The sequence below is a fragment of the Sparassis crispa genome (genome assembly GCF_003851025.1).
Source record: "Sparassis crispa DNA, contig_000002F, whole genome shotgun sequence".
NCBI classification, from domain to species: Eukaryota; Fungi; Basidiomycota; class Agaricomycetes; order Polyporales; family Sparassidaceae; genus Sparassis; species Sparassis crispa.
In genome coordinates this window covers 630,534-654,691 of record NW_020939749.1, presented here as the reverse complement: position 1 = coordinate 654,691, position 24,158 = coordinate 630,534, and the positions used below count along the sequence as shown (strand labels likewise).

Below are 24,158 nucleotides of genomic sequence, written 5' to 3'. Positions count from 1 at the left end.
GATCCTCTAATTACGACCGTTCCGGCGCAGTCCGACCGCAGCTGAGTAGCACAGTACTCGAATAGTGTATATGCACAGAAGCACAATCTGCTCTCAACAACCATCAGTATGACACAAACCGTGGCCGAGGAATCGCGATATCGAGATTGCTACGTCCGTGCGATGCGGATAGATGTTCATCGCGCTCGCCTATCAGATCAGCATCAAGCCCTATGGGGAACCATGTTTACTACTTCTTTCCAGAGAAGGCGCTCTCGAAGGGCTGAAGGTCTTCTCATATTTAAGTGATCCTAAAGAAGGCAATATCAGACCCGAGTAGTCAAGGAATTAGAAAGAGCTGCAGAGATCGAGCGGCGGTGTTTATGTAGCAAAAGGGGCCTAGCACGTCCACAGAGTACAGAAACACCGGTCAGTAGACATACGAATAAAAGCTCACGCACGCACAAAACCATCTTTGCTCTCTACAGGCCATCCAGTGGACTAAGCTAGTATCTGAGTGCTGGTGCGATCAACAAGGACTTCGGCCGGGTCGCAACTGGTCAAATGCCGACATTCATCCCGTAATATCCACATGTCGTAGCTTCTGGAGGCATGACAGATGAGAAGCTGCTCGGCCTGCTCGACAAGGTTCTGATTGGGTCGGAAGGTGGCTCCTTCCGCCCCCTAGTGAAAAGTGCATCCGTCTTTAATTTGCAGCGGAGGACTGGGTGCACGGGAATTCCCTGTAGCCACTGCAACATATCGCAGAGATGGTCCCATTCATTTTTGCAGCAGAGTTCAGTCACTCGTCAAAACTGCACATTATGAGTCAGCTTTCAAACAGATTGGATATGGTGTGACAATGGTCATACAGCTAAAAAGCTTTCCAGGCAATTTATCAGTGGCGACTGATAATGTCCTCGGCGCCGAGGCACTGCACCAAACGGATTTCATATCCAGGGAGAAGCAGGACAACGTCATGCATCATGGTTTCAGATATAGCAGAAGCGCCGCGGGGAATCGGGATAAGCATGCACATACGGCAAGTAAACCGACGTGACTACAGGCGACTTAACACACCTCAGTTAATCAACGATACATCATGATCGAAGTACCATCGACGCCGGGGAGAACTTCGACTGTCCTGGATTATGACGAGACGTCGGCGCGATGAATCATGAGCTATGAGAGAGGAACAGCCAGGAAAATATAGTTGAGAGCACATGGATAGACCACAGGTGGGAAGGCATGACAACGATGATTAGTTTGAAGAAGACGCCATGCCAGTTTGAGCCCCAACACCTTCCGAGACGACATCCGAGATAGCCGAGCTAGCTAGAGAAGTAGTAGGAGTCACCAGGTCCACAACTTTGCGTCGCAGAACTAAAATAATTACACGCACAAAGCAGACTAGGGAGAGAGCCTTGGACGCTGGATGGGAAGGATCAACTTGAACATTGCCCAAATTGGTCGAGTGCGTCAAGCAAGCGCCAACGATTAACGATTAGGTAAGAATGGTTCCCTCGCAGCGCAGGAAAAACTTATGCGGAACGCTCTATGGCACCCTTCGATCTGGACGCATGTATTCAACAATTGCTCCGGAAGCAACTCCTCCATGAAGCACTTCTCCGCGAAATATGCGAGAAAACAAAAGAGGTCCTCATGCGGGAGTCAAACGTCGTCCACGTTAGTGCTCCAGTGACAGTGGTCGGAGACATTCATGGGTGAGACGAGTGCCAGTGCACGAGTGAGCGCGATCTGAGTCACTCTTTAAGTCAGTTCTACGACCTCATCGAGATATTTCGGATAGGGGGATATGCTCCCGAAACCAACTACCTCTTTCTGGGTGCGTGCGTGTCGTTCGTATTGTGCAGACTCCCGGGTAGCTGACTTAACTCCAGGCGACTACGTCGACCGAGGACTATTCAGCGTCGAAACAATCTCGCTCTTGACATGCCTGAAGCTACGATGGCCTGACCGGGTGCAGCTGATTAGAGGTAATCATGAGTCGAGAGCGGTCACCCAGGTCAGTGCCCTACGCATTACCAGGAGTTTTTCTCACCTCTGTCCAGACGTACGGCTTCTATACCGAATGTGTGCGGAAATACGGATCCTCGCATGTCTGGACATATTTTACGGACATGTTTGACTTCTTGACATTATCTGTGGTGATTGATGACAAGATATTTTGCGTTCATGGTGGTACGCCCGTCTCACAGGTCTACTGCCACTCGCTCACCGGAAGTAGGGCTATCGCCCTCAATACATTCAATTGACCAGATCAAGGTCGTTGATCGATTTCGAGGTTGATTCATATCCTATGACCGTGATGGATGGAGCCTCACATGAACTTAGAAATTCCCCACGAGGGTCCTATGGCGGACTTGGTGTGGTCAGACCCGGATCCGGAGAAGGAAGACTTCGCCATCTCACCACGGTGAGCTTCCCCCGTTTGTCCATGTGACCCTGCAGTGCTTTATGTTGAGTTCGGCAGCGGCGCCGGCTACACGTTCGGTTCTGGCGTAGTATACAAGTTTCTCGAGACAAACAATATGTCGCACATCCTGCGGGCACACCAGCTCTGTATGGAGGGTTACGCATCACTATTTGACAAACACCTATCGACGGTGTGGTCCGCACCCAATTATTGTTATCGATGTGGAAATTCTGCAAGTATATTGGAAGTGGGGCCTGGCGGATCATCAATGTACTTCAACGTGTTTCAGGCGGCCCCCGAGAACGAGAGGGATGGGCCCAGCCATCAAGCGGCGCAGAACGCGGGTGGAAGAGTGCGTCATTATTCTCCATGCCGCTTGCGAACCACTGACTCCTCCCCTAGTTGCCGGAATACTTCCTGTAAATTATGTTATACTAGTTATATCGTCATTGTGGATACCCCTCACCTTGCAGTGGTCCTGTATCAAACGTGTTGGCACATAGACATAATAATAGTTTGTGTACTGAAAGGCTCTCCTTGTACATGCGCGCTGTCGGTAATGTTGCAAAAACAGTGAGGTGGTTGCAAAAAAAAATCCAGTGGAGCTGTAGCATCCCCGAGCCTTGCTGCAGACGTCAGGCTTTCCAGGAGTGGACTGCGCTACCCTGCACACGTTCTGCATTGTGCATGCGTGCTGTCGACGCTCATGTACCAATACAAAGTCTACAGCTTGACACGCCACCGCCACCCCCAGGATGAGGCTGCGGATACTGTATGCAGCCAACATGAGCTCGACCCTGTGCAGCCACAACAACGTTGATTTTACTCTGTTGGGTAGTCCGCCAACGAAGACGCGGCGAGGACGAAGTTGTCGAACGGGTCGGATGACTCTGCGCATGGCCGTAAACCTGCAGAAGACCGCGACCGTTCCACGGCTTGAGCGCAACACATGTTCGGTGACCCTGTGCTCAACTGCGCACAATAATTGAGGCTGAAGACTCACGTCACTCGGAAGAGGATAAGAAATCAGATTGAAACGCAGCGACTCAGCGTGGTCAGAGCATGCTGGACAGATGGTCTCGAGCCGGCCGCAGGCGTTCGACTTCTCGCAACAACGCCATCGATTCAACTGGAGCTGCGACGAGACGAAGCTTCTTCCGCTGACCATCTGCCATCCGACGTATAGGGTGAGGCGAATATGTCATTGGATTACAGAAGCAACTCTGTATGATGTACTGTAGAGCCTGGAGCCTTGTGCGAAGGAGCGAACAGAGAGGCTTCGAGTTGCGAAAATGTCAGATTCACGTCGTAATTAATTCCTGCAGACTAGTCTCAGTGCAGATAGAAGTATACAATTTGTAGTTACTTACGTGTACAGTAAGCTAACTCCGCAAACAAGAAAATGGAAGCAAGAATATAAGCTTATATGTCCCATGGAGCTCCGCGTGCGACTAGGCTATGATTTGTGAGCGCGCGAACGCCGTTGCCGACCTCACCAGCCTTGGCGGCATGGTCAAATACTCAAAGAGCCCTCGCCGTTCCTGTTTCCGGAAACGCCGCACCAATGTAGCCGCTACGAACACCAGAAGCAGACAAAGAGAAGCAGAGATGTGGAAGTGCCAGCGCGCCCAGAAGAGACGTGCGAGTGTCCGCAGAAGGTCCCGTTTCCGTCGGCGACCATGACGCAGAGTAGGGGTCGAAGTATGATAGGAGACAGGGTAGCCGAAGAAAGGGTTCGACGAGGAGGTGGGAGAAAGCGAGGCACCCACACTCGATGAGGCGATGGAGGGTGGGTGGGGAGGCGATGGTTGTCCACGTGGTCGACTATGCTCCACAAACTCTGCTGCTAATGGATAGGTATGAATTCGCAATGGGTCTTCGAGTTTCGAGAGCGGAGGAAGACACCCGCCAAACTCTGGCGAAAAGGCGTCAATTAGAATTCAGGTGCATCTAGGAACGGGCAAATGGTCGCAACGCACCATGCGGTAAAGAAGATGGCGAGAAATATTCGATCAGCTCGGCTGGAGAAGGAAAGAATACTCTTGACAGCGCTGACGCAGGTAGCGCACGCCTGACGATAAAATGATCAGCGGTATGAAAATGCAGTCGTTTGTTCTAGAACTTACTTTGCGATGCCCCACATGCCGGAGTACGACCAGGTGTAATTCAAAATGAAGACTGTGATTCGTCAGTTTCGGGGCATTCACAAGACACTATGTAAGCCCACGTACCTGCCGCAAGCATCCCGGGAAAGCGAGGCATTAATTCGTAGATATACCAAGTGGCTAAATCAAGACGTTGCTACAGAACACCATGAGATGATATGAAACGGTGATATTCAAGGCGAACGAACAAGGTTGTGAAGTGACACTCCATCAACGTCAAGCAACATAACGCACTGCAGAACAGGTCGGGGGACCGGATCTTCAGTGGACACCTTGACATTAACTTTCATGAGATGCAGACGCAGTATCTCCATGCTATTTATTATTGATTGTCGCACGTCACCCAATGCCTCGGTCATAGTAGCCAGTTTCAAGAGGACGATAGGGCGGCCAAACGGATCACAGGCGGCTGATGGAAAACATCGTAAAAGCGATGTAGGGGGGCCTGGAATTGGATGAGGAAGCTCTCGTATTCGCCACGCAATTGTCGTTCGTAGGGATTCCATTGCAAAAGAAGCAATGAATTTATTTCTCTAAGAAATATGGTCGCGCGATGAGTTCTGATGCTAACGAGACAACACGAACCTTCAGCACACGGAAGATCGAAGCTAACAGAAAGCGTTAGCATGAAAAAGACTGCGTGAAGTGAAACATGCGCTCACGGATATCCTCCAACCACTGCCTAACTCTCTCTTCGGTTCCTGAATCTAGCTGAAACTCGTCGACAAGCCCAGGCAGAATATCTTCAACGACTCTCTTTTGCAGATACAACGCGGTATCCAAATGGTCGGCATAAAGCTTGACTAGATGTTCATAGTTAGAGTGCAGTACTCCCTGGATAGCCATAGCATCGAGGACGGTGGCAGGATGGTGGCTGCAGTGGCGGACGGAAAGGAACATGTGAATACATAATAGGCGCCCATATAAGAAGCTTACGTAATCGGATTGAAGCAAAATCGGTCAATCAATCTATTCCCCTGCCCTTGAATAGTACTAGTACTTATATCATCGGTGAACTCCATAGAGAGGAACAACTCTTCCTATCTACTAGAGGCTGGTTAACGACATGGATGCTTTCGTTAACTGGTTTCGCTCGCAAAACGGCTTCTTCGATGCGGATTCGATGGATCTCACCACATTTTTTGGCCATGGGAGGGGAGCAATGGCACTGAGGGATATATCCGTGTGTATTCTCCAGTATGCAATGGTGTTGACATACTCAATCTGCATAGGAAGGGCACACGCTGTTCACCATTCCTCGGGAGATCACACTCTCGACGCGGACATCCTCTCTACCCGGTCTTTTGGGCAGAGGCGCTTGGAATGAGTTCGGGTTAGGACGTGGTTGGGTAGGACTAATACTTTGCATGATGTGGGAAGAGTCACAGGGCTCTCAGTCCAAGTGGTCTGGATATATGTGTGAGTGCGTATGGTCTGACCTATTGACCGCACACTGATGTATTTCAAAGCGTCTCTCCCAACAGCATTTGATACCCCCATGTTTTGGAATGACGGCGATCTGCAGGAGCTGCAGGGCACTGCCGTGGTAGGTCCGTCCGTGTCGGACTGCGAATCGCCTTGTTTTCTGATCTGCAGGTTCTCAGACAAAATAGGAAGAGATGAAGCAGAACGAGACTACCATGAGAAATTGATACCCGCAATCAAGGTATGCACCTGTATAAGGTTCGTTCCATCGAAGTCGAGACCGAGCTAGGGTCAGAGCAGGGCAGATCTCTTCCCCGCAGAGTCAATATCACAATTCTATACCCTAGAAAGGTATCACATCATGGGCAGCCTCATTCTCTCAAGAAGTTTTCACGTAGAAAGGTGGAACAGCGTGGGCGACGAGGAGGATGCCGCGCATGAAAATGAGCAAAAGTATCATGCCAACTCCATGGACGTCGACGACGAGGCTCAATCAATTGCGGTGGATCAAGACACTCTTTTAGGCGGCGAAGACGACGTTGTCGAGGACACTCTTGCCGACCAGGAAGCCGATGAAGAAGACGTCGAGAATTCTGCAGATGTGGCTATGGTCCCGATGGCCGATCTTCTGAACGCCCGATTCGAGTCAGAGAATGTACGTACATAAAATTGATCAACGCCCATGACAATCACGAACTAACTCGCTATAGGCAAAGCTGTTCTACGAAGAGCGAGATCTCAAGATGGTGACTACCAGGCCTATTAAGGTGGGGGAGCAGATTGTACGTTGTTCATTCTGTGGAGGCCTTTCTCTGAGATCATGACAAACGATGTAGTGGAACACTTACGGCGACCCTCCAAATTCTGACCTTCTGCGCCGGTATGGTCATGTCGATCTCGTTCCTCTTCGGCAACCTCTAACGGGCGAAGGTAACCCTGGAGATATCGTAGAGATCCGCGCGGACCTTGTTGTGTCCGTTGCCTCACAGACTGTTGCGGAGGATCTGCAAGCGCGCGTAGACTGGTGGCTTGAGGAGGCCGACGACGAGTGTGTCTGCACTGATTGTCCGCTATTGCGTGCGATGCTGACTTCACCTGTTTAAGCACCTTCGTAATTCTCACTGATTGTCAACTTCCGAACGAGCTTGTTTCCTTCGTCCGGCTACTGTTCTTGTCCCAACAAGAATGGGAGAAGACAAGGGCCAAAAGCAAGTTACCGAAACCTAAAGTTGATTCCGTGGTGCTCTCCGTTGTGATGCAAGTGCTCGAGCGACGCCTACGCGAGTATCCGACGACAATTGAAGTGCGTCCACCCGTCCGTCAGAAGAGGCTGAAATGTAATATATGTGCTCTATAGGTCGACGAGGCTTTACTCGCCCCAGGGACTGTCGATAGTCTCTCGCTGAATAAAAAACATGCTGTAATCGTTCGGCTCGGAGAAAAGCGCATTCTCTGCGGTACGTTACAAGAGACGAGAAAATTGCACGAACAAATGTCCCCCGCTACGCAAGGTAACAGAGACAAAAAGAGGGCCCGCGAAAATAATACTGAAAGCGGACGGGGAAAGAGGGCGAAGCGATGATTGTCCGGGTTCATGGAAGAATTTCTGTGTGTGCGCTATCTTCGCTAGCTGTCGAGGTTAACTGACAGCTAAATTTGCGGTCAGTTCATACTGTTTTGCGATTTACTCATCAATATCTCAATGGTTTCCGGAGAATATGAGACATATGCATTCATTACTTGGAAATTCACCATGTTTTCTGAGTGCCTCATGATCATTATTGAAGACCGTCAAATACCTGACCATACGATAAAGGGTGAATACCACATTCCCTAGAACTCTAGGGTCTAATTCCATTGAGTAAGGCACCCCATAAACACCGGCCATACCGAACCTACAAGTTACCCTTCACTGGCTGAACACGAATATCTGGCCCAGCCCTTCCATGCGCCCATTCCCTGATAAGCACACCCGCAATGGCCGTCGCTGGGGGTAGCTTGAAAGGCACCTCGCTCCGCGCGTCGGGGGCCTTTGCAGCCGCCTTCTCCGCGGTCGTGACGGCGTCCCCCGCCAACGGATTCGCCGTGCCGACACCAGTGGCTTTCTCCTCACTACTCGTCCATGCGTCGGGTGTGGCCAACGGCTTCGCAAGGTCTGTACCCGTCGGGAGGATGCCCTCTGAGTAGCGGATCACGTCGAGGACCTGGTCGCGCGTGTACCACTTCGCGTCTGTCGGACGTATTAATTTATTCCTCAGGTAAATGCACGGTGAGAGATGGTTATGGGACGTGAGACTCACCCTCGAGCTCATTGTCGAGATCTGTGCGGAGCGGCTGCGTGGAGTCGGCGACGGCGTAGAAGCCTGCCATTATATTGGCGGGGAACGGCTGGGACGCAACTCGACCTATCAGAGATATTTTCGCGAATTCGACGATGAGCAGGACGCACCCAGGGTTGTGTCGAATGGTATTTGACTCCCCATGCAGCGATGCCTGCTTCCTCCCACAGTTCCCGTCGTACCGCGTCCTCTAATGACTCGCCGGGCTCGATGAACCCAGCCATGGCGGAGTAGAATCTCGTCGGCCATTTCTTCTGTAAAATGGAAGCCTGATCAATACGGGTAACCACGACGGAGATGCCTTCATTCCACGTACATTTCTTCCCAGCAGAATCTTGGTGCCGGTCTGGTCTATTGGGGCCATTATGACCACGGCATCGCTCCGTGGATGCGCGAAGTTGTTTAAGCCAGTTCTAATAAATGTGTAATTTGGCATTCAGGGAAGTGGGATGTTCACGGATCTCACCCTGTAGGGCACGGTTTCCTGCCATTACCGTTCGACCATGGGAACAGGGAAGAACACACTAATTTCCATCCCCCCCAGAGCGGCTTGACAGGGCTACCGCACCCCGCGCAAAACTAAGTGGAGGCATGATAAAACATAAGATCAGCAAACTATGTACAGTCGGCGCACCAACCGTCGAGTCAGCACGACGCACCTTGTTGCGAGCCTGCCAATCTACCAAACTCCTCGCCTCTGCAAACACGGCCGCTTCAAACATGTCGAAGCTGCTCATCGCCGCTCGCGCGTCCGCGAACGCTAGCTGTGCGCCGCTCTTGCCGACCTCTGAGTTCTGCAGCGCCTCGTCTAGCTCCGTCTTCTGCACGTCGCTCACGTCCAGCGAGAAGTAGGGCGTGCCCTCGATCTTGTGCGCTACGTCGACGGCATCGCCCTTGCCGCTGAAGTCGGACGAGGGCAGCGCGTTCGCGAACGTGGTCTGGGGCTCGTCGAGCCCGAGGAACACGATGGGTGCGCCGTGCAGGCGACCAGCTTCGAGCGACGGGTCGTCCGCGGGTGCGAACTCTCCTGCATGTTGGCCTTGCGCGAAGAACGGCTCAGGACCGAGCAGAGGTCGTACGTCGCCCGTCGTCAGGCGAGCGAGCGATCGATGACGGGTGCTGGGGTCTGTCGCCAGGAGCGGCTGCCCCTCTTGCAAGAGCAGCCATCGCGTCTTCGGGGAGAGCACGATGGCGTTAAGGAATGGCGGGGACGACCGCAACCACGAGAGGCGGTTCAGCGGCGACCCGCCGAAGAAATTGACATGCCTGCACGGACAAGGTCAGAGTCGCTCGAGCTGTTCGCGGTCGTGCTCACGCATCGGCCATCGCCCACCCCCGGATTGTACGACGAAAGATGTGTTGGAAAATGGTGGCGGAACCCTGTACGGTGGTGGTGCGTCGGGAAGCAGAGGCGTGTACATCGTTTTGTACTATCGGGTGGGCATCGGACCTGTACTGGCAGCAGGTGCCGGTGATGAGCAAGCTGTCTCATGCAACCTCGGGCAGTTGTTCCGAATATCTCCACTATCTCTTCCTCCTGACTTTCGTCAGCTCACGAACATCTCCCATGACTTTGTGCGAGACCTTCCGGCGGGGCGTTACGACGCGCAAGAAATGGAAGAATACATCGCTGCTGCGTCACCGCGGGCTCTAGCGCTACGAGCACTTCGCGGTCAAATTTAATAACTGCCAACCGACACCTACCGACACCAGCTTCCGAGTCAATTCATCCCAATTCACTCGCGGGACGAGTTCTCTACCTTCTGGTTACCCAAACGAGTGAGATAATTTCATTCTGATTGCCTTGGAGATTTCTCCTTCGGGGTGACGTGCGAAACACAATGATGCGTGCGCAGACCCCCGCATGGCGATGGACCTGATAAACTCAATCTTTCCTTGCGAGGCTCCCGACGGGCATTGTTCAAGCTTCGCGGATGCTGTATCTCGTGTACTTTCGTGTGTACAATGACTTCGGTCACGAAACTTATCGCTGGAAATATGCTCGCGGATCTGCTGGCAACTTGTGAACAGTCAAGGGGGCCTCAATCGGGAACAAGGATCTCTCTGCCTCCTGCATTGTCCGCTCGATGGAGAACCTTCGCGCCGTGCGCGGCGCGTGCGCAAAGTAGCCGAACACCGAGGGCCATTGTTCCCGAAGCCGTCGAAGGTGTGTCAAACGCGTCCTGATTCCGAGAGATATGACTGTCTTTCGCGCCTTCTGCAGTGAGAATCTGCCTACAAATTCGCCTGCAGCATGCAAAATGCCTGCCTCGTTGCGCGCCAGGGCTGGTCGGCCAGCTTCGCATTGCTGTCTGCTCCGTCCCCTTTGGCCTTTCCTTTTTGGGCACGACAATGCACCTACTTCCCGTCTCGTTACGGCAGTTTCTATGTACTCTTCGCCCTTCATTTTTGGCGTCTCGTATAGGTTATCGAGCCCTCCAAGTCATGCGATCTCCGTCAATTAGCGGACGTCGAACCCGCCCGCGTATAAATGCGAACCTTGTATTTTTACCGTGCCCAAGTAATGCCCCCTCACGAACCTCGTACGTCGTGCGTCTTGCTCACCGTGCACTAAAGCCTTATGCAGCGCTGTAGATGGCCCCTGACCCACCTTCCTTCACGAAACGTCCGAATAATCATCTGCACCCGCCTCCGATGACTCAGAATGTGAATTTGACCCCCGCGCAGGTGATCGCCCAGGCGTGGAACAGAGAATCCCAAGAAAGCCAGGAGCAGTGGCGAATGGCAGATGCGAAGGCCAGGCAGCAGTACACCTCTCCGCACGTCTGGGCCAATGCGAGGAAGGCGGCGAGCAAAGGAAAGATGTGAGGTGTGAGGTGTCATCAGCTATTTATACCGCGAGATGGGTAGAAGCGGTTGTTTTCAGGTTAGACGATGGGACAGCATTTGCCGTCTAACCACACTATGTATTCCTTCGCTTTCAACATGGCAGCTTTCGTATATTGCAGATGTATTTTGTGCGCAGGATTGAAGTCGCGGTCACGGTGAGATCGCACCAGCCCGATAAGCGCCGAGACACAATCTTATCTTATCAGACGCCGAACGCGGGGTCGCGGAAAAGACGCGCGTGGATTGGTTCCCCATCCTGTCAGCGGTGACTCGACACAACTCGCCTCGAACGCCGTTTGGCCCCCACGCTGCTGGTGAGAACGACGATGTCGAAGACGGTCAAGGACTTGACGGCCGGGACAGCGGGGGGAATCGCGCAGGTACGGCCGCAACCGCTCCAGGTGAGTCGCGAGAGCGGTCTGCTAACGCGTCTGTCCCGCAGGTGTTGGTGGGCCAGCCGTTCGACATCGTGAAGGTGGTACGTCTGCGTGTCTTCTTTGGTGATGGATAAACCGTTCACCCGAGCGATCTCGGATCTGCAGAGGATGCAGACGGCATCGAAGGGGACGTACAGTGGAATGCTCCACTGTGCGGGCGGGATCCTGAAAAATGAAGGGCCTCTGGCGTTCTACAAGGTGTGCACATTACGTCGTTGTGCAACGGTTCTTTTCTCACACGGGAATAATTACAGGGAACCCTGACACCTCTGCTGGGCATCGGCGTCTGCGTCTCGATCCAGTTCGGCGCGCTCGAGTACTCGAAGCGGTACTGCGCGCAGTACAACCGCGCACACAACCGCGGCGGTCCAGGGGGTGCGACGTTGGATGATGCGCAAATATTCATATCTGGTATTTTTGCGGGGCTGGCGAACGGCGTCGTGTCCGGGCCCGTCGAGCACATCCGTATACGTGAGTCCTCCACCCTCGATCCACCTCTCCGTTGTCACAAACCCGCATCTCCTCTTTCGAAGGTCTGCAAACCCAGTCGGCGACAAACCCAGTATACGCCGGCCCATACGACGCGATCAAAAAAATATACGCCGCGCGCGGAATCCCCGGCATCTACAAGGGCCAGGTCGTGACCCTCTGGCGCGAAGCCGTCGGGTACGGCATCTACTTCTGGGCGTACGAAAAGCTGATGCAGCGCGAAATGGCGGAGAAGGGCATCCGCCGCGACCAGGTCAACCCCGCGAACGCGGTCCTCTTCGGCGCCGCAGCGGGCTACGCCGTACGTGTTCCGCTTGTCCTGTGACGCCAGTGACTGACGCGTGTCGTGCAGCTGTGGGCGGTCATATACCCGATAGACATGGTCAAGTCCCGCATGCAGACGGACGGATTCTCCGCTGCGGACGGGCAAAAATACAAGTCCACGTTAGACTGCGTGCGGAAGGTGTGGCGCACAGAGGGCATAGGCGCGTTCACGCGTGGCCTGGGGCCCACGCTCATACGGTGCGTCTTAGGAAAAAGCCGCCGCTCCCGTTCATTCACGACTCATGCCACGTACGGTGATCGCAGTTCGCCATTCGCGAATGGCGCGACATTCCTTGGGTTCGAGATGGCAAACCGGTTCCTCAACTCGTGACGATCTAGAGATAGGCAGCATGCGGCATTTTATTGCATCTTTGTATCTTCAGGCGATTCATCTCGTCGATCCGCTTCCGGAAGTGGCGGATTCCCGGATTCATGTATACCTCGTTGCGTTTGGGGAGGCGCAGGCGATGAGGGAGGTCCGTACCTTGGTATAACTAATTTATTTTCTCTGCAGGTTTTGATGTACCCCGAGCGTGATGTAATGAGTCTTCCCACAGGTTCGAGCTATGCGAGGATACGGTTTCCCTACGACCCTCGAACGTGCTGCTGACATCTGTCTATGTCTATCATGATACGGGCATTGGTCGCTCGCTTCACGCAATGCTTTCAGCGTATGCTCAGCGACAGACGCCTCGGAGGATATCGGCAGGCCCCAAAACGAGTCGTCGAAACTGAGGTAACGAGCAATGGTGCTTGGCTGCAGGTTGACGTCCACTAGTCAGAAAAGGTGACCACGCTGTTGTCGCGTGGGTCGGCGCAATCCACGCCCGCAGCGCAGGACACAAGATGCGGGGATACAGCATGTCAGACGACAGCGCAGCCGTTCAATAGAAACATGCATACGTGATCTTGCAACCTGAAGTCCACACATCCGGAGATTACGGCAACCAATGACATCAGGTGTCCCCCAGAGCTGCGCTCATTTACCAGTCGAAACGCAGACAGAATGGCGCACAACGTGGATCCTACGGCGATGCGCGTTTACAGGATCACATGCTCATACTCACGAATTCTGTGCTACGGGACAGAACGTACTTACATCCAGAGCTACAAGCCACGAAGGAATCTTTTTGACCCTCAATGTCCTACGCTAGGTCAGCGAACCCTACAGCACTCTGAGCGAAGGAGAAGACTGTGTAGACGTTGACTATGAAACTGAGGAGGAGGCAGAGCATGTGAGCTATGCATGGTACACCGATCAGTAACAAACATACCTGTCTCCGAGGAGGAAGGTATCGGGACCAAATCCAAGGTCCTTACCTGCAAGTGCCCCAGCACAATACCCGAGTCCAATCGTACCTAGGGAGAAGCTGCAGTGCGCGATCAGTGTAGTTCTGAACTGATGAAGGGGTTCGTGAAACTCGCCTCTCCGCGCTGACAGCCCAGTTCTTCCCGCCCCAGTTGAATGCTACGGAAGGGGGCTGCGCGCACGGATACGCGTAATATCCGTTCACTGGGTCGAAGAGGACCGAGCCAGGGATCGCCAGGTAGAACAACGCGACGAGGGCGGGAGGGCCATACATAATAGTCGTACCAGTATCAATGATGGTATCGATGCTGTTAACGACGGGTATTCCGTTGACAATTGCACTCGCATCCATGGGCTGCCAGAAGCCAGTTGTCGTGTCGATGTCGTGATACTCTACGGAGCCAGTGTAGAGCTTGCTGTTGGTGCCGCCGAGGTAGAGCTCAGATCCGGTAGAAGCCAATTTGAAGGAGAAGACATCCTCTGGAACAGCGCCTTGTTCGTACGCGTTATTGAAGAACGGAGTCTGCCAAAGTCAGACTCAAGGAGCATGGACGCGCACATTATTGCCCATACCTGGTTGAGGTTGGATATCTTGGGATAAGCAAGGCCAAGCAAACCGTCCACCGGGTCGTCCTGGAATTCACTCGATAGCTCGGTCACGGCGGAGAAGTACTGGCTTTTGACCGTCACCCCCGCAACATCCACTACAGGGACGTCAGTCTCATTGTGAGGGCGACTCTGACAGTGCTAGTGAACGCTCGACTGACCGGTATCGGTATAGATAGGACCGGAAACAGTGGATTGGTCACCATACTGAATGGAGAATGTGCCCGGCCTCTCGGTGCTCGTGGACGACGAGCCCGCGTTGTATTTGTGCTTCCCCTGGCAAACATTACTGGTGCACTGGGGCGACGGGACCCAGAGGTCGGACGAGCCGGTGTCGAAGTCGATGAGGAAAGGCTGCGAGGGCGTGCCAATGGCGATGTTGTCCGTCCACTCAAGGCCGTTCTCCTCGTCGATGAGCGGCTCGTTTTGGCGCGCCTGAAGCGAAGAAGGCACGGTCGCGAGCGGCTTGATCTCAGCACCCGGTGGAAATGCGGCGCGGCCTACGTTCCGCTCGAGGTTGATGAGATTCTGACGATGTTTGCTGCGATTTTGGTTAGCAATGAGAGATTATGGCAACATTAAGTGGGAGGGGACTCGTACTTCTGGGTCTTGACAGTTTGAATAATGGCTTCTTCGTGGTTAAAAGTTCCGTCTGGCCTAGTCAACGAGCGGCGACGGTTGTGAACCGGAATACGGATAGCAGAGCGCGAAGGAGACGGAAGTGCAGAGACAGAGACAACGAGCGAAGCGAAGACAACAGAGAGCAGACTGACTTTAGACCGCATGATGGATGAGCGACGGGATACAGAGAGATGGACACGTTGGTGCTCACCGTCATGCTATATACTTTCTGGCAGGCAGAAGAGTGCGATTCGGTCGCAAGGGAGCCGTTATTCGGATCTGCGGCGCATCAGAGGAATTGAAGGTGTTCGAGCAGTGGGACCTGTCAAACTACAGTTAGCAGCCTGACTCGAAGCTTTAATTGAGGGAGAAATATTAATACAGCTGTTGTTCAAATGAGCGGGCGAGAGTAGTACTTTGCATCTGCTTGCATGCGCGCCTGCAGTAAATATTTAAATACTACTCAGTTTTCACTAGACCTCTACTCGTCTTGGTATGCAACTTGCCAAATCAGACATCATGATACACGTGAGTGAACCTCAGGCCTTAGTGCTCGAGCGCTCATGATATATTCCCCACAGCGTGGAACAGATCGCAGCAACAGGATGACACCAAATACTGAGTACTGTTGCAGATGCGCCACCATCTTCGCAAGTGGAGTCGAACGCCAAAACGGGCAGAGCAAGTCCCTGGAACTTGGAAGAAGCCTACATAATTGAATGACTGGACCTCCATCCTGCTAAAAATTGTGAAGGAAAATTTTTCAGCGAATCGAGCTACCTGGAGTGGAATCACTGGTGTGGAATGCGAATACTGCTATTGGCTTTCATGTGCGCTCTAGTCATTTTATATTAAATGGTAATGTTGTATGACGCGAGGAATAATGAGAGACCGTCTCTCGAAACAGAACGGGAAGACTCACTGATAATCCAAAATGATAGAGGGCAAAAACATGCACGGGCACGGGAAATTTTAACTTCGCTCATCTACTGCCCGGTCTGTTCACTCGCCTGTATCTCAGTAAAAACGATACGAGGGATAATACTGTCGACTACTACTTATTCTGCACTCGTATGAACAGCCAATCCACTGCCGCACACACTAGTCTCCCAAAGGCAGTTGTGGCCACTCTGCTTCAACCTTCGTGCCTCGGATATCCGTGTCTGACGCGCACACCGGTCCTGCGGTATGGCGTCGGTGAGAGGCTATAAGGCTTTTGCGGCCTTTGGTGGTCCTTAAGTCGCGGGAAATGCACTGAACCGAGTTTATTCGGAAGGCAAGTTTTCAGCGAGTAAAGTAAAGACGAAAAACCCTTCTACGCGGTTGAGCGCGTATTCAACGCCTCGGCTAACTCCGACGCCTCGACTACTCTATCCTTCTAATCATATCCTTACAGAGGCTCAGCAGCATAAAATGGCTACTGACCCCTCCAGAGCAGAGATGCCCATGACATCGAGAATCGCAATGCGCTCCCTGCGGTTTTCAAGCTCCATATCCTCGCCGTATCGTCGCCACGCGCTCTCCTCCTTCCGCCTGTGCCACTCTTCGTAGTCGTTCCGATTTTCCTCCACTCTACCTTCGGGAAGCGTTGTCCACTATCAAATGATTTATATCTTCTTGCCGGCCCGCCTCGCACAACCCACAGGAGGCCCCAAAGTACTCCTCCATTGGCGCACAAAGCACAGCTACATTCCCCAGCCCCTCCGGCATGTCACTATCCTGAGCTGAGCGTTATTTGTTTACAAATGTTTTGTGCCAGTCGTTCGTGGGCGGTTGGGGGAAATAAGGTTGATCGGGACAAAGATCTGAATGCACGTGATATGATCATTACGGGTATCTTGTATAAAACATAGAAGTTCCTGCATTTTCGGAACAAGTCCCCCTTCCGCCCACGAGCGAATGGGTAGGAGACTGGGAATACCCGTGCATGCGAGGATTTGCTGTAAGTAGATTATCGTGGCTCCGCGTCAAAGCAAAATACGAGCAGCGCTTAGCGCCCGAGTTGGCGACACGGGTCACGGGACCGCGTGAACACTGATAGGCCGGAAGAAGTACCACTTAGACTGGTTCAGTTCCTTCACTTCTACCTCTTCATGCTTATAGCTCGGTTGATTCTGCTGCCAGAAGATACAGTAGGAACTGGATGGGAAGTGGAGAATACGTGGTACGTGAAATCTGACTTTGGTTATTGTTGTTTAGATGTGGCACGGCCTCGTGCAAGCCTCGTGCATAAGCAACACCGGAGTATGAATTATTTACTATAAATCCCCGAGCGTATCCATTCGAACGCCACTCCCATTTCTTTTCTCGACCTGCTTGAAGGACTCACTCTGCGCATCCATCATGACCCCTAAGCCGGCTCCTCTTCCCTACGGTGAGCAGATCATGCCCAAAACCTCTACTATGGATCGCTGTGGCACTCACTATTCTCCAGAGACCACCCTAGATCCCGTCACCGGGAAGGTCCGCTGCGACGCCTGCCAGGACGATCCACGCAAGAATGGCAAGGCGCGAGAGTGGATAAGCCGGCAGTCGCTCAGCAACCACCTGAGGACAGCGCGGCACAAGGTGAACTCCAAGCGCTGGTACGCGGAGTTTGCGGCGCAAGAGCGCGCGCGGATCACGGGGAAGGCGTCGTACGCTGCTGCTAAGGCCAGCACTCGACGTACTCAGAGCTTGCAGCCTGGTACTCCCGATGCACCTGGTTCTGCTCATGCTGCCCGTTCCTCCAATATCGCTGGTTCCCCCACTGTCTCTGCTTCACGGAAAGTCGCTGGTTCTTCTAAGGTGGCTGGTTCCTCCAATGTCGCTGGTTCTTTCAATTTCGCTGGTTCCTCCAATGTCACTGGTTCCTCCAATGTCACTGGTTCCTACAATGTCGCTAGTTCTTCCGTCACTCGTAACCGACAGCAGTCTTCGATTACGCCACCTACAGCGAATACGGCTCGAGGTGTGAACGACAACGGCCTTTTTGGTCTCCTGTCTGGCACGGTGGACATGGAGAGTCTCCGTTTGGCTCATAGGACGCTCCTGTATCATGATCTCGGGTTGTTGATTGAGGAGGATCGCAAAGTGCTGGAAAAGGTTGAACGAAAACGGCCTTTTTAGTCTCCTGTCTGGCGCGGTGGACATGGAGAGTCTCCGTTTGGCTCATAGCACGCTCCTGTATCATGATCTCAGGTTGTTGATCGAGGAGGATCGCAAAGTGCTGGGGAAGGTCACGGAGTCTTAGGTCGCAGTGCTCCTTGTGGTTCGACAGGATATAGTTGCATATAAATTAAACCACTCGTTCAGTCACAGAATCCCCCGAGCATCATCATATAAGTGTAGCTGGGGAAGATTGAAGACAGAAGAATAAAGCCCCCACACGAGTTGCAAAGTTAATACCAGTGGACAGTAAGATTGTTTAGTACTGCAGAGGCACAACTGCACCCCTGAGGATGGCCGCTCCTCTTGTGATGCACTCAACGATGGTGCTGATATCGCTGGCTGCGACTCTGTCTATTGAGAGATTTGTGAATATGAACCATAGTGCTCGCGAGGCGCCGGCCGAGAACGCGACGCGTCTCCACGTCATGTGATCGAGACACGACTGCGAGCCCGGGAACGTGGAAGTATTCGGACCTTCAGGCTTGCTCCTTTCTACCATCGCTCGATCATTCAAGCTCAAATTCTGAGTGTTTATCGGGCTGTTAATCAGGTTATATAGCTGACTTGGAGCACACTGTATTCACGGTTGAAGAATACCTGTGTCTGCACGATCTGACCAAGTTCGCGTCATGGCTTCTTCGTGGCTCCCGTCTCTTCGGCTGCCTTTCAACGTGCATCTTCCGACATCTACAACCCTGCGGCATATAGTCTATGGGATTATAATCGGCTTTTCGCTTTCTCTGACCTCGACTTCCTTCGCATCATACTACCAGCAGCGTAAGAGGGAACGACTGGCGCGTCAATTCGAGGCACGCCCCATAGAGCTTCGCAGCGATGAAGTGCTTCGCGGCGTGACTGGGTTGATCGGTGTGTGGTGAAATTGATACTGGTACCGATATATATTTATCGTTACATGTGTCGCTTCCGCAGGAAATACACCTTTGGTGAGAATAAACTCCCTGAGTGATGCTTTGGGAGTAGAAATATTAGGGAAGGCGGAGGTCAAGATTGCACCCTCGAAGATGCACCATAACTCTGACCATCGATTCTCAGTTTCTCAATCCTGGAGGCAGTGTCAAGGACCGGGTCGCACTGCGAAGTGAGTTTGAGATTGAAAAATAATATTGCTGAATTTTATTCAACTGTCTACTGCTGTAGTGATAGAAGATGCGGAACTGCAGGGCCTCCTGTATCCACATACAGGCTCTCGCATTTTTGAAGGTACGGTAGGTTCCACCGGTATATCAATTGCGACCATTGCACGAGCTAGGTGGGTGCATCTCTGTCTTTTGTTTTATGGTTCACGAAATGAGATGGATAATAGAGGATATGAAGCAAGTATGTATCATGCTTTGTTGATATCTACTTGCTCAACTGACGGCCACTTCAACTTCAAGCAATTATCATGCCAGACGACGTTGCCCAGGAAAAAGTGCAGGCTCTACTGGCACTCGGCGCAGAAGTGGAGAGGGTGAGGCCCGCAAGTATTGTGGATAAGAAGCAAGTGCGTCCGAACAATTATCACTCACGTCCAGATTGCTAACTCTTGTGCGCTCATGACAGTTTGTGGTGAGTAAAACTTATCCTCGAACGGACGAATGATCAAGATCAAATTGTCTCCGGAAGAACCTGGCCCGTGAACGAGCGAAGAATTTCGCAGACGACCCCATCTCCGATTCCGCGTCTCCCCTGCACCACCACCTCCTGCGCACCTCAACCACCTCCGTCGTCGTATCGACAACCGCTACGGAGGCACTGACTGAAGGCCACGCTGTCATGTCCGCGCAAGAAGAGGAGGAGCTACGGACAAAACCCAGAGGATTTTTTGCGGATCAGTTTGAGGTATGCGCGGGGGGCGGACGTCGTAATGCGGAAATTGATAATTTGTCCAGAACAGAAGCAATTATCTTGCCCACTTTGACGGCACTGGCCCGGAGATCTGGAGGCAGACTAATGGCAGGGTAAATGCGTTCGTTTCTGGGGCAGGTAGGCTAGCAGTCAGTGTGTTAATAAAATCATGGCTAATGATCTCCGCAGGTACTGGAGGTACAATCGCTGGCACTGGCCAATATTTGAAGTCAGTGGACGATGATGTCCTGGTTGTGCTAGCCGATCCCGAGGGTAGTGGGCTATATAACAAGGTAAGTAAATCAAGTTTCTCGCAGGAGATTCATACCATTTTCACTGCCCTGCGAAATTACCAAGGTGAAGCATGGTGTCATGTTTGACCAGAAGGAAGCGGAAGGCACGAAGCGGCGACATCAGGTGGACACTGTAGTCGAAGGAATGTAGGTGGGATCTCAAACTGTCACACAAATGGCCTTCACAATCTGTCGATCCACTTGCGCAGAGGGATTAACCGGCTTACTCACAACATGGAGCTCGCGCTCCCCATAATCAATGATGCTTTCCGGTATGTGCCGACACGCTGAGCATTGCGCTCGTGCACGTCTGTTCGAAGCCTCATACAGTGCATAGGATCACCGATGCCGAGGCGGTGAGCATGTCGCGCTACCTCGTGCACAATGACGGCCTCTTCCTGGGCTCCAGTAGCGCATGTAACCTTGTAGCAGCCATCAAGCTCGCAAAGAAGATGGGATGGAAGGAAGGCCAGACCATTGTCACCATATTGTCTGTTCTCTCTGGCACTCCTAACAATCTAAATTTCTAACGACATCGACAGGTGCGATTCGGGAAGTAGGCATTATTCAAAGGTATGTTTCGAAGCCATCGTTTTGCACTGTTTGCTTACACGTAGGAATCTGCTGCCGCAATAGTTCTGGTGAGTTGATACCGAGGATTTGTTTTGAACCAGATGTATTGACAGTCCACCAGGAACGATGATTACCTCCGTTCAGCCGAAATACCTGTGGACACGGGCATCATCGAAGATATGTTGAGGTACTCGCCCGACAGAGCACCATAGGTCCTGCAGGAACGACAGAGCTGATATAATGCGGTGCTGGGTAAGATACAGATGCGACGGGGGTATACAACGACAAGATTACACGTAAATTATAATGTCCGAACCCCATCCTATATAGCAAAGCCGCTCAGCCAGGTGGCCATGATGGGCCTGGCAGTGCAGAACTTGTGGAGAATGGAGTGAAGGAGTATACCATGTTGGTTGGAACAGTGGTGAACGGCGGCGGTCTGGTCGAGACCAGTGCCTGCGACTCCTTACTCGGCGAAGCGCTCAGCGATGGTGTTGCCGACGGTCGACTACAACCCACGCCACATCAGGACATGCAAAGAGAAGGAACATTGTGTACTCACCTCATGTCGGCACCGTTGGGCGCCGTGAGCGTAGGGTCGGTAGCCCCGACCCTGAGGAACCCGGCCTGAACCAGGAAGTCCCACACTCGACTCGTCTTGTTCACGTCGATTTTGACGAGATCGCGTGCCTCGCGCCTCCGCAGCTTCCCGCCGCGCCTTGCGTATTCGCGTACGAGTGTCTCCTTGATGATCAGGTACGACTTGGGCAGGATCCGTAGAGAGGAACAGAGGGTCTGCTCCTCTGGGGTGAGCAAGTGAAGGGAGGGGCTGTTGGCAAGATTGAGGGGCGCAGCTGGAATGGGGTCAGTGTCGCTCGTGAATACATAAAACGAGTGTCTTACGCATTTTGCGTCCGGGTGGGCCGACACCTGCGACGTTGGGGACCATGGGAAGTTTCGGCGTCATCTCCCGTTCGTGACTCTTGCGGCCGTCAGCGTCAGGCATGCTTGAGCGGCGGGCATCAGGGCCAGAGGACTGGCGCCCTCCAGGGCGAAGTTGCAGGCGATCCGACGAATAGTAGTCGCGAGTCAGATTCGCTTTCACTGACGCCTGAAGGGGTAAGAGGTAAGCCACACGAGATGTCTGGTATAAACGACGTCAGACGCACCCGTTTAATAACATCCGCCTCGTACTTCTCGATGTCCGCAGCGGTGGTCAAGCCCATCCTGCGGTAGTGCTGCAGTTCCTGGATCCTCTTTCTGAGGACCGCCTCGTCTGCAACTAACTTCAGTATCCTTTTAGACGAACAATTTGATAACATACAAAGGATATCCGCAGTGAAAACTTCGAAATCCGAGGCAGTCTGCAAGCGAGCGAATGGGCGAAGGCGGTGCACGATTTCTTTGTCATCTTTTGGTCGCTTCTTATCCGCCGCTTGCATCTAAGCCGCAATCATGAATATCAGGGCTCGAGGTAAGACTGGTCACACACCTGCTTGTGGTTCAGAAGACCTCTATCGAACATGATCTGTTTGTACTCGTGGCGTTTCGCCACCCGCTGGTGATACATCTCAATCAAGGACAATTTGAATGCAAGAGAGTCGGTATTCTCGATGGGTGGCGGCTGTGTCACTTCCTCCACTTCCGCCTCACCATCGGCGGTGATATTCTCGTTCTTAGCGCCGTCTTCCGACTTCCCATGGACACCCCGCTTCGGCGTGTCGCCATTGGAGTGCTCGCCGTTCAAGATACCATTGATCAACCCGTTAGGAATACGCTTTCCGGGGGTAGCTTCCTTGGCTTTCTGTTCCTCTTCCCAACGGGCCCTCGCGCGGACATCGGGATCGTTCTCATCCTCCGCGATCTCGTCGCCGCCCCATTCCAGACAGACGCCGAACTCCAGGTCCTTGACGAGATCCTCGGCTTCGTTGTCCAGTTCATGTTCAAACTCGAGTCGCCCGGGCAAGAAAGTGGCGACTTCATGTACACCTGGGGCAGACGTGGGAGCGATCTTTGGAGCTGGGGGAGGATTAGTGTTCATGGTGGAGATGCGGCGGCGCTTCCGTTCCTGAAATTCGGAGGGATCGATGTTGAATTCGAGGTCCATGCGCTGCAGTCATTACGCATCAGACACATCCTGCACAAGAGAATATGACGCATACAGGCAGCGGCCAATTTGGAGAGTCTATGTATACTGAGTTGTAATGCGCTTCGACTTCCTCCTTCGTACGCGTGCCGACGTGCTCAGCGATTGCTTGCCAGTTTCCCAGGCCTTGCAAGGAAATGCCCTCCAAAAGGAGTAGCTCTCTGAAAAATGGAGAGTGATCGGTGGTATGTGCACCAAAATGATGAAAAAGCTCACTCGTCGGCTCCCCAATCGTCGGAGAAAATAGGGTATGAATGCAATTCCTACAGGTGAAAATCATGGGACTGAATCGCCGCAAATTCTCTAATAATTGTCTAACTCACGACCACACGGTAGTCATGCCACCGTTTATGCTTCGCAAACTCTTTCCCGCTGCAGAAGCACGCGGGACAGATGTCGACGCCATCGCCAGGCTCACAGATAGGATCGGCACATTTTATCCGGATGGAGTGTGTGAGATCGCATAAACAACCGTCACATTGAATCTGGAGACCAGGTTCGTTCACCGCTGCAGAAACGCGATTTACGTAAGGGAAACGCGTGAGAACTCAGCGCAATGCGGAGGACGGAATAGCAGAGGTTGCACATACTTTGTATCTCTTCTGGCTGGTGCTGTCTCTTGCGATGTGTGACAGTCATGTATGATGTGGGGAGGATGGGCCCCCGTGCTTCGTGCCTTCAGTCCGACCTTCGATTTTTCGGTGCAGCACAAAATAGCAACGACGGAGAGCGAACGTACGGCAGAAAGAGAGCTCAGAGGACTGAGTATCCCGTCAGAGATGATATCCAGAGGTCCTGAGACTGTCGCAGAAGGATGACCGAACGTCGGTCAAGGACGATGTGGAGGCCTGGCCAACAAGAGCCAGTGATTCTTGTAGAAGGGAGCGAAGAGAGCGTTCTGTGCGCTCCAGAACAAATCGTTGCACTTGCTGTAGATCGGGAGATGGACGACGCGAAGAATAAGGCGGACGTCGTTCACCACGACGACGACGACGCAGTCACCGAGCGCGCCTAGCCACAAATTCACAACATGCACAAACAACGCGCTCACTTCGCCACGACGCAGACCGGCGCTTCAACTGTCACCACCGCCACCATTAATATTACCATCTCCGCTGCACCAGTTTGGTCTGGCTGGTGATACCCACTACTGCATGTACCCTAGCT

General features: G+C 52.8%; 11 protein-coding genes across 11 annotated transcripts; 7 read left to right on the top strand and 4 right to left on the bottom strand.

The window, feature by feature from the left end:
- Positions 1-1,536: 1,536 nt before the first annotated feature.
- Positions 1,537-2,839, top strand: SCP_0301840 (Putative serine/threonine-protein phosphatase; the record flags this gene model as incomplete). The annotated part of the gene is made up of 8 exons (XM_027755581.1): positions 1,537-1,703; positions 1,755-1,825; positions 1,881-2,005; positions 2,052-2,181; positions 2,228-2,284; positions 2,335-2,416; positions 2,474-2,768; positions 2,819-2,839. 8 exons carry the CDS (start codon positions 1,537-1,539, stop codon positions 2,837-2,839), a joined length of 948 nt encoding a protein of 315 aa, XP_027611382.1.
- A 1,028-nt stretch (positions 2,840-3,867) lies between these two features.
- Positions 3,868-5,427, bottom strand: SCP_0301830 (hypothetical protein; the record flags this gene model as incomplete). Its single annotated transcript, XM_027755580.1, has 7 exons — positions 3,868-4,331; positions 4,396-4,487; positions 4,543-4,594; positions 4,648-4,717; positions 4,770-5,114; positions 5,167-5,189; positions 5,244-5,427. 7 exons carry the CDS (start codon positions 5,425-5,427, stop codon positions 3,868-3,870), a joined length of 1,230 nt encoding a protein of 409 aa, XP_027611381.1.
- A 220-nt stretch (positions 5,428-5,647) lies between these two features.
- SCP_0301820 (SET domain-containing protein) lies at positions 5,648-7,588 on the top strand (the record flags this gene model as incomplete). The annotated part of the gene is made up of 9 exons (XM_027755579.1): positions 5,648-5,764; positions 5,814-6,000; positions 6,051-6,131; positions 6,186-6,247; positions 6,302-6,661; positions 6,717-6,788; positions 6,843-7,054; positions 7,111-7,309; positions 7,364-7,588. 9 exons carry the CDS (start codon positions 5,648-5,650, stop codon positions 7,586-7,588), a joined length of 1,515 nt encoding a protein of 504 aa, XP_027611380.1.
- A 313-nt stretch (positions 7,589-7,901) lies between these two features.
- On the bottom strand, positions 7,902-9,671 carry SCP_0301810 (Probable NADH; the record flags this gene model as incomplete). The annotated part of the gene is made up of 7 exons (XM_027755578.1): positions 7,902-8,236; positions 8,307-8,394; positions 8,456-8,599; positions 8,662-8,758; positions 8,812-8,924; positions 9,005-9,611; positions 9,661-9,671. 7 exons carry the CDS (start codon positions 9,669-9,671, stop codon positions 7,902-7,904), a joined length of 1,395 nt encoding a protein of 464 aa, XP_027611379.1.
- Positions 9,672-10,940: 1,269 nt separating this feature from the next.
- SCP_0301800 (hypothetical protein) lies at positions 10,941-11,174 on the top strand (the record flags this gene model as incomplete). Its single annotated transcript, XM_027755577.1, has 1 exon — positions 10,941-11,174. One exon carries the CDS (start codon positions 10,941-10,943, stop codon positions 11,172-11,174), a length of 234 nt encoding a protein of 77 aa, XP_027611378.1.
- Positions 11,175-11,521: 347 nt separating this feature from the next.
- On the top strand, positions 11,522-12,776 carry SCP_0301790 (Uncharacterized mitochondrial carrier; the record flags this gene model as incomplete). Its single annotated transcript, XM_027755576.1, has 7 exons — positions 11,522-11,575; positions 11,638-11,673; positions 11,738-11,830; positions 11,887-12,103; positions 12,166-12,422; positions 12,474-12,643; positions 12,710-12,776. 7 exons carry the CDS (start codon positions 11,522-11,524, stop codon positions 12,774-12,776), a joined length of 894 nt encoding a protein of 297 aa, XP_027611377.1.
- An 814-nt stretch (positions 12,777-13,590) lies between these two features.
- SCP_0301780 (Aspartic protease) lies at positions 13,591-15,198 on the bottom strand (the record flags this gene model as incomplete). The annotated part of the gene is made up of 8 exons (XM_027755575.1): positions 13,591-13,660; positions 13,720-13,815; positions 13,871-14,277; positions 14,328-14,458; positions 14,522-14,901; positions 14,961-15,017; positions 15,092-15,132; positions 15,193-15,198. 8 exons carry the CDS (start codon positions 15,196-15,198, stop codon positions 13,591-13,593), a joined length of 1,188 nt encoding a protein of 395 aa, XP_027611376.1.
- Positions 15,199-17,324: 2,126 nt separating this feature from the next.
- SCP_0301770 (hypothetical protein) lies at positions 17,325-18,089 on the top strand (the record flags this gene model as incomplete). The annotated part of the gene is made up of 2 exons (XM_027755574.1): positions 17,325-17,355; positions 17,416-18,089. The coding sequence occupies 2 exons, from the start codon at positions 17,325-17,327 to the stop codon at positions 18,087-18,089; spliced, it is 705 nt and encodes a 234-aa protein (XP_027611375.1).
- A 671-nt stretch (positions 18,090-18,760) lies between these two features.
- On the top strand, positions 18,761-21,057 carry SCP_0301760 (Cysteine synthase 2; the record flags this gene model as incomplete). Its single annotated transcript, XM_027755573.1, has 16 exons — positions 18,761-18,998; positions 19,062-19,132; positions 19,185-19,230; positions 19,290-19,401; positions 19,456-19,469; positions 19,529-19,635; positions 19,695-19,700; positions 19,758-19,973; positions 20,024-20,117; positions 20,169-20,272; positions 20,337-20,419; positions 20,482-20,544; positions 20,610-20,762; positions 20,815-20,845; positions 20,909-20,913; positions 20,967-21,057. The coding sequence occupies 16 exons, from the start codon at positions 18,761-18,763 to the stop codon at positions 21,055-21,057; spliced, it is 1,434 nt and encodes a 477-aa protein (XP_027611374.1).
- Positions 21,058-21,184: 127 nt separating this feature from the next.
- SCP_0301750 (Transcriptional adapter ADA2) lies at positions 21,185-23,630 on the bottom strand (the record flags this gene model as incomplete). The annotated part of the gene is made up of 10 exons (XM_027755572.1): positions 21,185-21,353; positions 21,408-21,699; positions 21,749-21,956; positions 22,015-22,121; positions 22,170-22,287; positions 22,338-22,955; positions 23,008-23,152; positions 23,208-23,254; positions 23,315-23,499; positions 23,582-23,630. 10 exons carry the CDS (start codon positions 23,628-23,630, stop codon positions 21,185-21,187), a joined length of 1,938 nt encoding a protein of 645 aa, XP_027611373.1.
- A 199-nt stretch (positions 23,631-23,829) lies between these two features.
- SCP_0301740 (hypothetical protein) lies at positions 23,830-24,006 on the top strand (the record flags this gene model as incomplete). The annotated part of the gene is made up of 1 exon (XM_027755571.1): positions 23,830-24,006. The coding sequence occupies one exon, from the start codon at positions 23,830-23,832 to the stop codon at positions 24,004-24,006; it is 177 nt and encodes a 58-aa protein (XP_027611372.1).
- Between the last annotated feature and the right edge of the window lie 152 nt (positions 24,007-24,158).